Consider the following 13,021-nt stretch of genomic DNA (forward strand, 5'->3'; position numbering starts at 1 on the left):
AATTTGATTTAACGTGACCATTTGTATTCTTTTTTTTTTACGAGTAATTATTTTTAAATAAAATATATATTATTATTCGTATAGAGAAAATTATGATGATAATCGATAAGCTACGTTTTCTGTGTGTTGATATTATTTAATTATCTCATTCTCGTTAATAAATTATAACCGAAACTTTTTTTGTGCTTACTCAAAAGTTCTATTCATTAGATGAATATATAATATAACCGTATTTTAATTAGTAGCAAATAATAGTTGAAATGAATTAATGTTATATAAGCGTGTGGAAAAAAAACAAAGAAAATTCAATATTTTTTTAAACGAAATTGTATTTTATTGTGAGAATGACTTTGTTTTCTAACACAGTTAATACATTTTCCTTTCAAATAAAGACTATATTGAAATGACCGTGACTTATCATTTGACGTGTACGGTATCAACAAACATCTATCAGATTATTTTTTTCCTATACGATAGATCAAAGAAGGAAAAGAAACAAAAAATATATGAAAACGAATAAAAGAATCATTTTTAATTAGTAATATTACATAATAATAAAAAAGAGTTTATCTGTGAAAAAATTATGTATACACATATATAGAAAAATTTAAGCAGTTATATAATATATCTAAACAAAGCTTAACCAATAAAATAATACAGTAAAGAAATATTAGATTTTATATTTCATTAAAAACAAATTTAAACCGGGCTTTATATATAAATGCAATCTATTCGTTAATACATACTTGTAAATATGTATCAGTGATTATGACAATGTATTATTTCGAAAATTTGTAAAAAATATATTTTTCGCAATAAAATAAATGTTTACAAATTTTCTATTTATCGTTAGTCAATTATCACAATTACCTATACATGTCTATGCATTTTGGTGTATTAAAATTGTATACGAATTTACAGTAATACAATGATTTTACTTTTATATTTTGATTACGTCCTAAGCTTTAACTGCATGACCATTGCTAATTTCATTAACAGCTTTATTATCACCAGTATTACAAGCTACGAAATTTTTAAGAGCCGGATGAATATTATTTCTTTCCTCCAAAGTCATCCAAAAACCATTTTCAGCGGTCATGCTTATTCCTTTTTTAGATAATCTCATTGGATTCAATGTCTTCGAGCAAGGTTTTAGATTGCACCTTGCTAACAAATGGAAAATCAAAACTTTCATTTCCAATAAAGCGAATCTATTACCAATGCACATTCTAGGTCCCAATCCGAATGGCAAGTAGATACCAGAGTTGACAATTTCTTTTCCATTTTCCATGAATCTATCAGGATTGAATTTGAAAGGATCTTCGAAATATTGGGGATCGTGATGGAGCCCGTAAACTGGGAACCAAACATTCGTGCCTTTTTTTAATACGAAAGGTTTACTTCCTGGTAATGTTGGTGGTAGCTCGTAATCCTCGACGGAAAGCCTATCGAGGAAAACAACGATTGGATATCTTCTAAGGGATTCGTTTATTACAGCATCCAGGTATTGCATGTTATTAAAAGATTCATATGTTGGATTTCCATTAGTTTTTTCAATGACATCATCGATTTCTTCTTGCAATCTCTTTTGTATATCAGGATTGACACCAATTTCGTGACAAGTGAAACACATTGCTGTCGAGACACTGTCAAATCCACCAAAGAAGAAAATGAATGCTTGTGCAACTATATCCATCAATGATAATTCTTGTCCCATTTCGGCTTTCTTTTTCCTAGCCTCCATCATCAATTGTATCACGTCGGCGCGTACGATATTATTTTGTTCTCTGGTATTGATAACGTCTTTGACAACGTTTTGGAAAAAGCTACTAACGCTACTCGGTATAAGCTTCATATTCAATAAACCTGTAATTAATGGGAAACTACGAATCAAGAAAAATTTCAATGATTTGATACCATCGAAATTGGTTGCCTTTCTACCGAGAACGTAGAAATCATTGTTTCTATCTCTCATCGAATTGATAGTTATGCCAAATGCACAAGTGGCTATTACGTCGTTGGTGTATCTAGTGAACACGTCTTTCATTTCAATAGTTTTATCACTTTCTGGCATTTTCGATAAGAATTCGGTAAAATCTGCGCCGCATTCGTTCATCAGTTTAAACATGCCCTTCAATTTGCTCAATGTAAATGCAGGTGTCAACATAGTTCTCGTTTCTTTCCACCTGTTACCTCGTAAAGAAAATAAATTCTTTCCAAATAATGGATCCTGTACCTCGTCTACGAAAGATCGATGATCCGGAAAACTATCGAAACTTTTAACAGCGATGGTTTTTATTAATTCAGGGTCACGAATTATTATAACTGGATTACCCAAATCGAAGAAACCGACGTATTTGGCTTTCGGTTCTAAGTTGTAAGCATCTAATGTTATCTCTGCCATCGTTTTCTTACGTAAAAATGCTGATCCCATGTTTCCCAATAATGGCCATGGTTCCGGAAATGGTAAACCAATTTTCTTAAAATAACTTAAATCCTTGAATACGTAATAATAAATGCTTAATATCACTGCTACGAAGGCCAATATCATAGCCCAAGCCTCCATCTTGTTGCGTTGAACAAGTTGAACAGAGAGGATTGATATATACAAGAATAAAGTATGATTCAGAGATGTTTCACCAACGAGAGTTGCTTGACGACTGACTTATACTCACATGAGTATTCGAGTTTATATACCATTTAATACAAATTTCTGTTACTTACGTAATCCTCTTTTATTGAAGTTAAATGAACTATTCGTTACAAGATTCTAATTTTCTACGATATTTATATTTTTTTGATTTGATCATTATTTCATCAAAATTTGAATCATTTTACATTATATTCGACAAAATTTCATATTGTTACGCAATAATTATCGAAAAGTCGTTATAATAAAATTAATCTTAAATTTCGACATATGACCGAACGTTTTATTATTAAAATCGATACAATTGTTGTTGTTCAATTTTATAAGATTTTTCCGAAACCTTTTTAATATTGATAATTTTTTTATTTATATATATATATATAGAATGTGCAAATAATTTATTTAAAATGATTATACGTGAAAGGAATTCAGTTCGCATTAATTAATATGTTTTCGTTTAGCTAGATAAGGAAAACAAATTGTTTTCGCATTGTCATGCATGTTAAAGGTGCGGCTTGAAATTTGAATGATGTAGTTATTGTAGATATCTCTTTGGTCATTATTATTCAATGTAATTCTACTTTTTTGTAACTCGTTTTATTAGTTTGTTTTATCCTTGGCAAATAACGTTTTTTCTTTTTTTCTTTATTTCTTCTTTATCCCCGTTAATCTTTTTTACAATGTTCTTACGATCGATAATACAATGAGATTTAATTTTTCTTTAAGTAATTATTTCCATTAATTATTTAAATTAAAATTATTAACGTTAAATTTATAGTCAAATTAAATTACGTTAATAAATTGTTCGTTATAGTTATTCGTTTTAACGATAAGAAATTTGAAGATCGATAGTTAAGGCATATGTTTGATAAGTTTCTATCTTTTATCTACGTTATCCAGTATCGATTATTAGTTATTCCACGTGGATTTCATTTACTTTACTCTCATATTTTATCGCGCTAACGCTAATAAAGGAAATATTTTAAATGTAAAAATAATTTTTTCGCTAATGGGTATTGTGACGTATGTTATTTACTTATCGAATAAAGAATATTTACACGTGATTTTGAAGAGAAAATAAAATTTAGTCGATCGATGAGATAATATTTTCAATCAAAATAAATATTTCTATATGATCATAAAAAAAATAGAGAAAGAGAGATGTTTTTGTTGAGAATAACGATAGTTATTCTTGTAGATGCATCATTTTCGTAATAAAAAAATAATATTTACATATGATTTAGATCTGATATATACACTAGTATTATTATTTAATAAGAAAATTTATTCCATTATAAAATATAATCCCATATGTAATATTGCGTAATTACAATATTCTGTTACAAGTAATAAAACGAAGTAGAATGTGTAAAAATGTAATAGATTAATTTATCCTGATATAATATCTTTCGTTATTATATTTGAACATATTAGGCTTTTGCAGCATAATCATTACCAACGTTATTAGAAGAAACATCATTTTTATTATTAGGATTAACATTAGAAGTATTGATAGATATATAATTTTTAACCGAAGGATTAACATCATTCCTTTCTTCTAAAGTCATCCAAAAACCTTTCTCAGCTGTCAAACTAAATAATCCTTTCTTCGAGAATTTTATTGGATTCTGGGTTTTCGAGCAAGGTTTTAGATTACACCTTGATAATAAATGGAAAATCAAAACTTTCATTTCCAGTAAAGCGAATCTAATACCGATACACTTTCTAGGGCCCAATCCGAAGGGCAAGTAATAACCAGAGTTGATAATTTCTTTGCCCTTATCCAAAAATCTTTCAGGATCGAATTTGTATGGGTCTTCGAAATACTTGGAATCGTGATGGATTCCGTAAATTGGTATGCAGATAATCCCATCTTTTTTTAGTAAGAAGGGTTTACCACCTGGTAAAGCAGGTGGTAGTTCGTAATTTTCGACAGACACTCTATCAAGTAAAACTATAATTGGATATTTTCGTAAGGACTCGTTTATCACGGCATCTAAATATTGCATGCTGTTGATGGCATCGTAAGTTGGATTCCCATTAGTTTTTTCAATAACACCATCGATTTCTTTCTGTAATCTCTTTTGTATATCGGGATTGACACCAATTTCGTGACAAGTGAAACACATTGCTGCCGAGACAGTGTCAAATCCACCGAAGAAGAAACTGAATGCTTGTGAAACTATATCGATCAATGATAATTCTTCTCCAATTTCAGCTTTCTTGTCCCTAGCTTTCATCATTAATTGTATCATATCTGCTCGTACGATATTCTGTTGTTCTCTAGTATTAATAACGTCTTTGATAACGTTTATGAAAAAATTTTCAATGTCATCTGGTATGAGCTTGATTTTAAAAGTAGTTGAGATTAATGGTAAGGAATGGATTAAAAAGAATAAAAACGATTTGAAACCATCGAAGTTAGTTGCTTTTCTACCATTAACGTAAAAATCATTGTTACGATCTTTCATCGAATTTATACTTATTCCAAATGCACATGTTGCTATTACGTCATTTGTATATCTCGTAAAGACATCCTTCATTTCTAAGGTTTTTTCTTCTTGTGGCATTTTAGATAAATAATCGGTAAAATCTAAGCCACAATCGTTCATAAGTTTAAACATACCCTTTAGCTTGCTCAAAGTAAACGTAGGACTTAACATAGATCTAGCTTTTTTCCAATTATCGTCTTTCAGTGCAAATAAATTTTTTCTAAATAAAAGATCCTGTCCTCCATCGAGGTAACCTTGATGATTCGGGAAATGATCGAAATGCTTAACCATGATCGTTTTGATCAATTCCGAATCACGAATTATTAATACTGGATTATTAATTGTATCGAAAAAACCAATATACTTTGCTTCCTTAGGATGTACATTGTACGCATCGGCAGATATTTCAGCTAATGTTTTTTGTCGTAATAATGCTGGACCCAAATTACCCAATAATGGCCATGGTTTTAAGTATGGTAAACGGATTCTCTTAAAATAATTGTAGTTGTATATCACGTAATAATAGATGCTCAGTATCACTATCACCAAGGTCAAAATCATTGTCCACGCTTCCATCTTCAGATAAAATAATTGATAAGTATCTAGATGAAGGTAGAAAGACAGAATTCAGAGATGTTTCTTCACCGAGAAGTTGAATAAAACTGAGTTTTCTATCATAAACTCGTATTCTAATTTTATTCTTATTATCCTCTTTTTATTAGGTCTTCTTCGTCCTGTTATTATTGCTTTGTTTTTTGCTATATTTCTAGTTTTTTTCTATATCTCTCCTTTTATCTGGGCTTGGGATCAGTTGTAGATGGCAATTTGGCGGAGATCTTGGCGTCAAATTACCCATCGGTTTTCTCAAGCGGTTCACCCCATCCGAGTACTAATCGTATTCAGGGTTGCTTGACTTAAATGATCGAGCAGAAACTAGTTCTGTCACCGCGCCGTAGCCATTGACGTATTTTAATACAATTTATGTAAATAATTTATCGTCGTGTCGTATTCGTATACTTAAATGAAAAAAAAAAAAACAATCCAGTAAATAATATTTATATTCTCTCATAATGTCTTCATTTTTTACATTAATTGTATTTATTGGTTAGTTTCTGTTTTTTTCTTTTTTCGTAATTATAATTTGAAACAATGAAGGTAGTATCAATTAATCGTTTAATCGCACTTTTCTACGTTAACATTGATTATACATAGCTAAAGATAATTTATAATTAAAAAACTATTATTCGTTATAAAATGTAAACCGTATGTTTTAGAAATGTGATTGTTTAAAAATAATTCAATTCGTAACGACAAATTGAGAACTGGCAAGAATTTTTCGATAGAAAAGAAATCAGACACCGTATCGAAAAAACACAATATTTATAATAATATATATTGTATACATTTAGTAGAAAAGGTAACCGATACACTTGTCTTATTTTCTCTAAAACGATATAAAATTTGATTATAATACCATCTACTCATAGTTGTGTGTAATTCGAAACACGATTACGGCGTTATAGAGTAATGTACGATGATTAAATTGGTAAATGAAATTCAGTACATATAACATTTCATCCGCGTGTATATATATATATATATATATATATATATATATATATATATATATATACGAAAAATTTACTTTATGTATTTATATTGTAATTTTATTTTGGTTATATAATATTTAAGTTTAGTTTGAAAAAATGAGATGAAAAAAAAATAAAATAGTAAGTATATATCGTAATAGTAAGTATATATATATATATATCGTCTTACATCAATTCTAAGTATCGTCTAAGTATTTATAATCATTCTACAATAAAATCTCACACACTCATACCCACATCATCCCACACATGACAAATAAACGATAACAATTCCTTAGCAGAACTTATACGGAAATAGTCTATCGATATTTCTAAAAATAATTACAATATTCTGTTAGAGTTAATAAAACAAAGTAAAATGTGCAAAACTGTAATAAATGAGTTTATGGTGATATCATATTTTTCTTTATTATATCTGAACATATTAGGCTTTTGCAGCATGATTATTACTAACATTATTAGAAGAAACATCATTTGTATTATTAGATTTATTATTAGAAGTATTATTAGATATATAATTTTTAACCGAAGGATTAACATTATCCCTTTCTTCTAAAGTCATCCAAAAACCTTTCTCAGATGTCATACCAAATAATCCTTTCTTTGAGAATTTTATTGGATTCTGTGTTTTCGAGCAAGGTTTTAGATTACACCTTGCTAACAAATGGAAAATCAAAACTTTCATTTCCAATAAAGCGAATCTATTACCGATACACATTCTAGGGCCCAATCCGAAGGGCAAGTAATAACCAGAGTTGATAATTTCTTTGCCCTTTTCCAAAAATCTTTCAGGATCGAATTTGTATGGGTTTTCGTAATATTTGGGATCGTGATGGATTCCGTAAATTGGTATCCAGATATTCCAATCTTTTGTTAGTAAGAAGGGTTTGCCACCTGGTAAAGCAGGTGGTAGTTCGTAGTTTTCGACACACATTCTATCAAGAAAAACTGCAATGGGATATTTTCGTAAGGACTCGTTTATCACGGCATCTAAATATTGCATGCTGTTGATGGCATCGTAAGTTGGATTTCCATTAGTTTTTTCAATAACACCATCGATTTCTTTCTGTAATCTCTTTTGTATATCAGGATTCACACCAATTTCGTGACAAGTAAAACACATTGCTGCCGAGACACTGTCAAATCCACCGAAGAAGAAACTGAATGCTTGTGAAACTATATCAATCAATGATAATTCTTCTCCAATTTCAGCTTTCTTGTCCCTAGCTTCCATCATTAATTGTATCATATCTGCTCGTACGATATTCTGTTTTTCTCTAGTATCGATAACGTCTTTGATAACGTTTATGAAAAAATTTTCTATGTCATCTGGTATGAGCTTGATTCTAAACGTTGTTGAGAGGAATGGAAAAGTACGGATTAAAAAGAATAAAAATGATTTAATACCTTCGAAGTTAGTTGCTTTTCTACCATTAACGTAAAAATCATTGTTACGATCTTTCATCGAATTTATACTTATTCCAAATGCACATGTTGCTATTACGTCATTTGTGTATCTCGTGAAGACATCCTTCATTTCTATGGTTTTTTTTTCTTTTGGCATTTTAGATAAATAATCGGTAAAATCTACGCCACACTCGTTCATAAGTTTAAACATACCCTTTAACTTGCTCAAAGTAAACGTGGGACTTAATATATTCCTGGTTTCTTTCCAATTATCGTCTCTCAGTGCAAATAAATTTTTTCTAAACAAAAGATCCTCTCCTTCCTCGACGAAACCTCGATGATTCGGGAAATGATCGAAATGCTTAACCGTGATCGTTTTTATCAATTCCGAGTCACGAATTATTAACACTGGATTAATTGTATCGAAAAAACCAATATACTTTGCTTCCTTAGGATGTACATTGTACGCATCGACAGATATTTCAGCCAATGTTTTTTGTCGTAATAATGCTGGACCCAAATTACCCAATAATGGCCATGGTTTTAAGTATGGTAAACCGATTCTCTTGAAATAATTGTAGTTATATATCACGTAATAATAAATGCTCAGTATCACTATCACCAAGGTCAAAATCATTGTCCACGTTTCCATCTTGAGTTAGAATAATTGATAAATATCTAGATGGGAGTGGGGAAAGACAGAGACGCAGAGATGTTTCTTCAACGAGAAGTTAAAGCAAACTGATGTCTACTTTCATAAACTCGTATTTTAATCTAACTTGCGTGATTAATTTATCCTCGTGACGTAATCGTCTTATTCGAATAAAACATCAACCGATACCTTTTTCATTATGAATAATTAAATTGTGATTATAGTCATAATCTTTTACAGTTATTATATTATTGGTAAGAACGAATCTATTGTTAGATTAAAAAAAATATTATCTTTGGTTTCCGTTTTTTTTTTTTTTTTTTTTTTTTAAATGTTGTTTTGTTACGTAAGTATAAATAGAAACAATTATGTGAGCATCAATTAATCGTTTAATTGCTCTTTTCTGCGTTAATATTGATATACATAGTTACAGTAATTTATGATTAAAAATTATATTATTCGTTATAAAATGTAAACCGTATGTTAAATATAAATGATTGTTTAAAAATAATTTAACTAATTATTTTATTATATAAAAAAATAATTTAATTTAATTAAAGAAAATTGATACGAGATAAAAATTTTTCGATGGTAAAGAATCAGACACCCCGTATCCGAGAAAACACAATATTTATAATAATATAAATTGTATACATTTAGTAGAAAAGGTAACCGATACACTTGTCTTATTTTCTCTAAAACGATATAAATTCGATTATAATACCATCTACTTATAGTTGCGTGTAATTCGAAACACGATTACGGCGTATAGAGTAATGTACGATGATTAAATTGGTAAATGAAATTCAGTACATAAACATTTCATCCACGTGTGTATATATATACGAAAAATTTACTTTATGTATTTATATTGTAATTTATTTTAGTTATAATATTTAAGTTTAGTTTGAAAAAATGAGATGAAAAAAAAAATAAAATAGTAAGTATCTATAATCGTCTTACATCGATTCTAAGTATCGTCTAAGTATCTATAATCATTCTACAATAAATCTCACACACTCATACCCACATCATCCCACACACGACAAATAAACGATAACAATTCCTTAGCTCCTTAAGCAATTCTTTAACTCCGCCTGCATGATCGCTGGACGGATCAAGGTCAGCGATCATGTTGCCGGTCCTAAGCCCGGGAAAAGGAGGAAGGTTGTTGGATCAGGTTAGCTCCCTACCCAACGTAAAAAAAAATTTGCGGCTCATAGAAACGACACTCTGTCTATTAGCAGAATGGACAACAGAATCAGCAGAATGCACGGGATAAATCACCGATTGGCCGCAGAAGTGCGGGGCGCCCACGAAACGATGGTGCGACAATTTAACAGTGCAATAGGCAAAAAACGTCGTTACGAAACAGGCAACTTGCCTAAATTAAAGAATGAAGAAGAGAAGAAGAATTCCTTAGCGTTATTATAAGGAAATCGTCTATCGATATTTCTAGAAATAATTACAATATTCTGTTAGAGTTAATAAAACAAAGTAAAATGTTCAAAACTGTAATAAATGAGTTTATGGTGATATCAAATTTTTCTTTATTATATCTGAACATATTAGGCTTTTGCAGCATAATTATTACTAACATTATTAGAAGAAACATCATTTGTATTATTAGATTATTATTAGAAGTATTATTAGATATATAATTTTTAACCGAAGGATTAACATTATCCCTTTCCTCCAAAGTCATCCAAAAACCATTTTCAGCGGTCATGGTTTACTTTTTAGATAATCTCATTGGATTCAATGTCTTCGAGCAAGGTTTTAGATTGCACCTTGCTAACAAATGGAAAATCAAAACTTTCATTTCCAATAAAGCGAATCTGATACCGATACACATTCTAGGGCCCAATCCGAAGGGCATGTAATAACCAGAGTTGATAATTTCTTTGCCCTTTTCCAAAAATCTTTCAGGATCGAATTTGTATGGGTTTTCGTATATTTGGGATCGTGATGGATTCCGAAAATTGGTATCCAGATATTCCAATCTTTTGTTAGTAAGAAGGGTTTGCCACCTGGTAAAGCAGGTGGTAGTTCGTAGTTTTCGACACACATTCTATCAAGAAAAACTGCAATGGGATATTTTCGTAAGGACTCGTTTATCACAGCATCTAAATATTGCATGCTGTTGATGGCATCGTAAGTTGGATTCCCATTAGTTTTTCAATAACACCATCGTTCTTTCTGTAATCTCTTTTGTATATCAGGATTGACACCAATTTCGTGACAAGTGAAACACATTGCTGCCGGACACTGTCAAATCCACCGAAGAAGAAACTGAATGCTTGTGAAACTATATCGATCAATGATAATTCTTCTCCAATTTCAGCTTTCTTGTCCCTAGCTTCCATCATTAATTGTATCATATCTGCTCGTACGATATTCTGTTTTTCTCTAGTATCGATAACGTCTTTGATAACGTTTATGAAAAAATTTTCAATGTCATCTGGTATGAGCTTGATTCTAACATAGTTGAGAGGAATGGAAAAGTACGGATTAAAAAGAATAAAAATGATTTAAGACCTTCGAAGCTAGTTGCTTTTCTACCATTAACGTAAAAATCATTGTTACGATCTTTCATCGAATTTATACTTATTCCAAATGCACATGTTGCTATTACGTCATTTGTGTATCTCGTGAAGACATCCTTCATTTCTAAGGTTTTTTCTTCTTGTGGCATTTTAGATAAATAATCGGTAAAATCTACGCCACACTCGTTCATAAGTTTAAACATACCCTTTAACTTGCTCAAAGTAAACGCGGGACTTAATATATTCCTGGTTTCTTTCCAATTATCGTCTCTCAGTGCAAAAAATTTTTTCTAAATAAAAGATCCTGTCCTCCATCGACGAAACCTCGATGATTCGGGAAATGATCGAAATGCTTAACCGTGATCGTTTTTATCAATTCCGAGTCACGAATTATTAATACTGGATTAATTGTTTCGAAAAAACCAATATACTTTGCTTCCTTAGGATGTACATTGTACGCATCGACAGATATTTCGGCTAATGTTTTTTGTCGTAATAATACTGGACCCAAATTACCCAATAATGACCATGGTTTTAAGTATGGTAAACCGATTCTCTTGAAATAATTGTAGTTATATATCACGTAATAATAAATGCTCAGTATCACTATCATCAAGGTCAAAATCATTGTCCACGTTTCCATCTTGAGTTAGAATAATTGATAAATATCTAGATGGGAGTGGGGAAAGACAAAGATGCAGAGATGTTCTTCAACGAGAAGGTAAAGCAAACTGATGTCTACTCTCATAAACTCGTATTTTAATCTAACTTGCGTGATTAATTTATCCTCGTGACGTAATCGTTTTATTCGAATAAAACATCAACCGATACTTTTTCATTATGAATAATTAAATTGTGATTGTAGTCATAATCTTTTACAGTTATTATATTATTGGTAAGAACGAATCTATTGTTAGATTTAAAAAATATTATCTTAGTTTCTGTTTTGTTTTTTTTTTTTTTTTTAAAATGTTGTTTTGTTACGTAAGTATAAATAGAAACAATTATGTGAGCATCAATTAATCGTTTAATTGCTCTTTTCTGCGTTAATATTTGATTACATAGTTACAGATAATTTATGATTAAGAAATGATATTATTCGTTATATAAATGTAAACCGTATGTTAAATATAAATGATTGTTTAAAATAATTTAATTAATTATTTTATTTATATAAAAAATAATTTAATTTAATTAAAGAAAATTGATACGAGATAAAAATTTTTCGATGGTAAAGAATCAGACCCCGTATCGAGAAAACACAATATTTATAATAATATAAATTGTATACATTTAGTAGAAAAGGTAACCGATACACTTGTCTTATTTTCTCTAAAACGATATAAATTCGATTATAATACCATCTACTTATAGTTGCGTGTAATTCGAAACACGATTACGGCGTTATAGAGTAATGTACGATGATTAAATTGGTAAATGAAATTCAGTACATAAACATTTCATCCACGTGTGTATCTATATATACGAAAAATTTACTTTATGTATTATATTGTAATTTTATTTTAGTTAATAATATTTAAGTTTAGTTTGAAAAAATGAGATGAAAAAAAATAAAATAGTAAGTATCTATAATCGTCTTACATCGATTCTAAGATCGTCTAAGTATCTATAATCATTCTACAATAAAATCTCACACACTCATA

General features: G+C 29.9%; 2 protein-coding genes and 1 pseudogene across 2 annotated transcripts; all 3 read right to left on the bottom strand.

Annotated features, from left to right (window-relative positions):
* Positions 1-914: 914 nt before the first annotated feature.
* Positions 915-2,675, bottom strand: LOC122523681 (cytochrome P450 9e2-like). Its single transcript, XM_043645597.1, has one exon. The coding sequence runs from the start codon at positions 2,564-2,566 to the stop codon at positions 959-961; it is 1,608 nt and encodes a 535-aa protein (XP_043501532.1). The 5' UTR covers positions 2,567-2,675; the 3' UTR covers positions 915-958.
* A 989-nt stretch (positions 2,676-3,664) lies between these two features.
* LOC122523208 lies at positions 3,665-8,958 on the bottom strand. Its single transcript, XM_043644864.1, has 2 exons — positions 7,178-8,958; positions 3,665-5,767 (listed from the first exon to the last, which is right to left on the bottom strand). The coding sequence occupies exons 1-2, from the start codon at positions 8,809-8,811 to the stop codon at positions 4,081-4,083; spliced, it is 3,321 nt and encodes a 1,106-aa protein (XP_043500799.1). The 5' UTR covers positions 8,812-8,958; the 3' UTR covers positions 3,665-4,080.
* A 1,585-nt stretch (positions 8,959-10,543) lies between these two features.
* On the bottom strand, positions 10,544-12,059 carry LOC122523209 (annotated as a pseudogene).
* Between the last annotated feature and the right edge of the window lie 962 nt (positions 12,060-13,021).

The sequence above is a fragment of the Polistes fuscatus genome, unplaced genomic scaffold, assembly GCF_010416935.1.
Source record: "Polistes fuscatus isolate 324 unplaced genomic scaffold, CU_Pfus_HIC Scaffold6, whole genome shotgun sequence".
In the NCBI taxonomy this organism is placed as follows: Eukaryota; Metazoa; Arthropoda; class Insecta; order Hymenoptera; family Vespidae; genus Polistes; species Polistes fuscatus.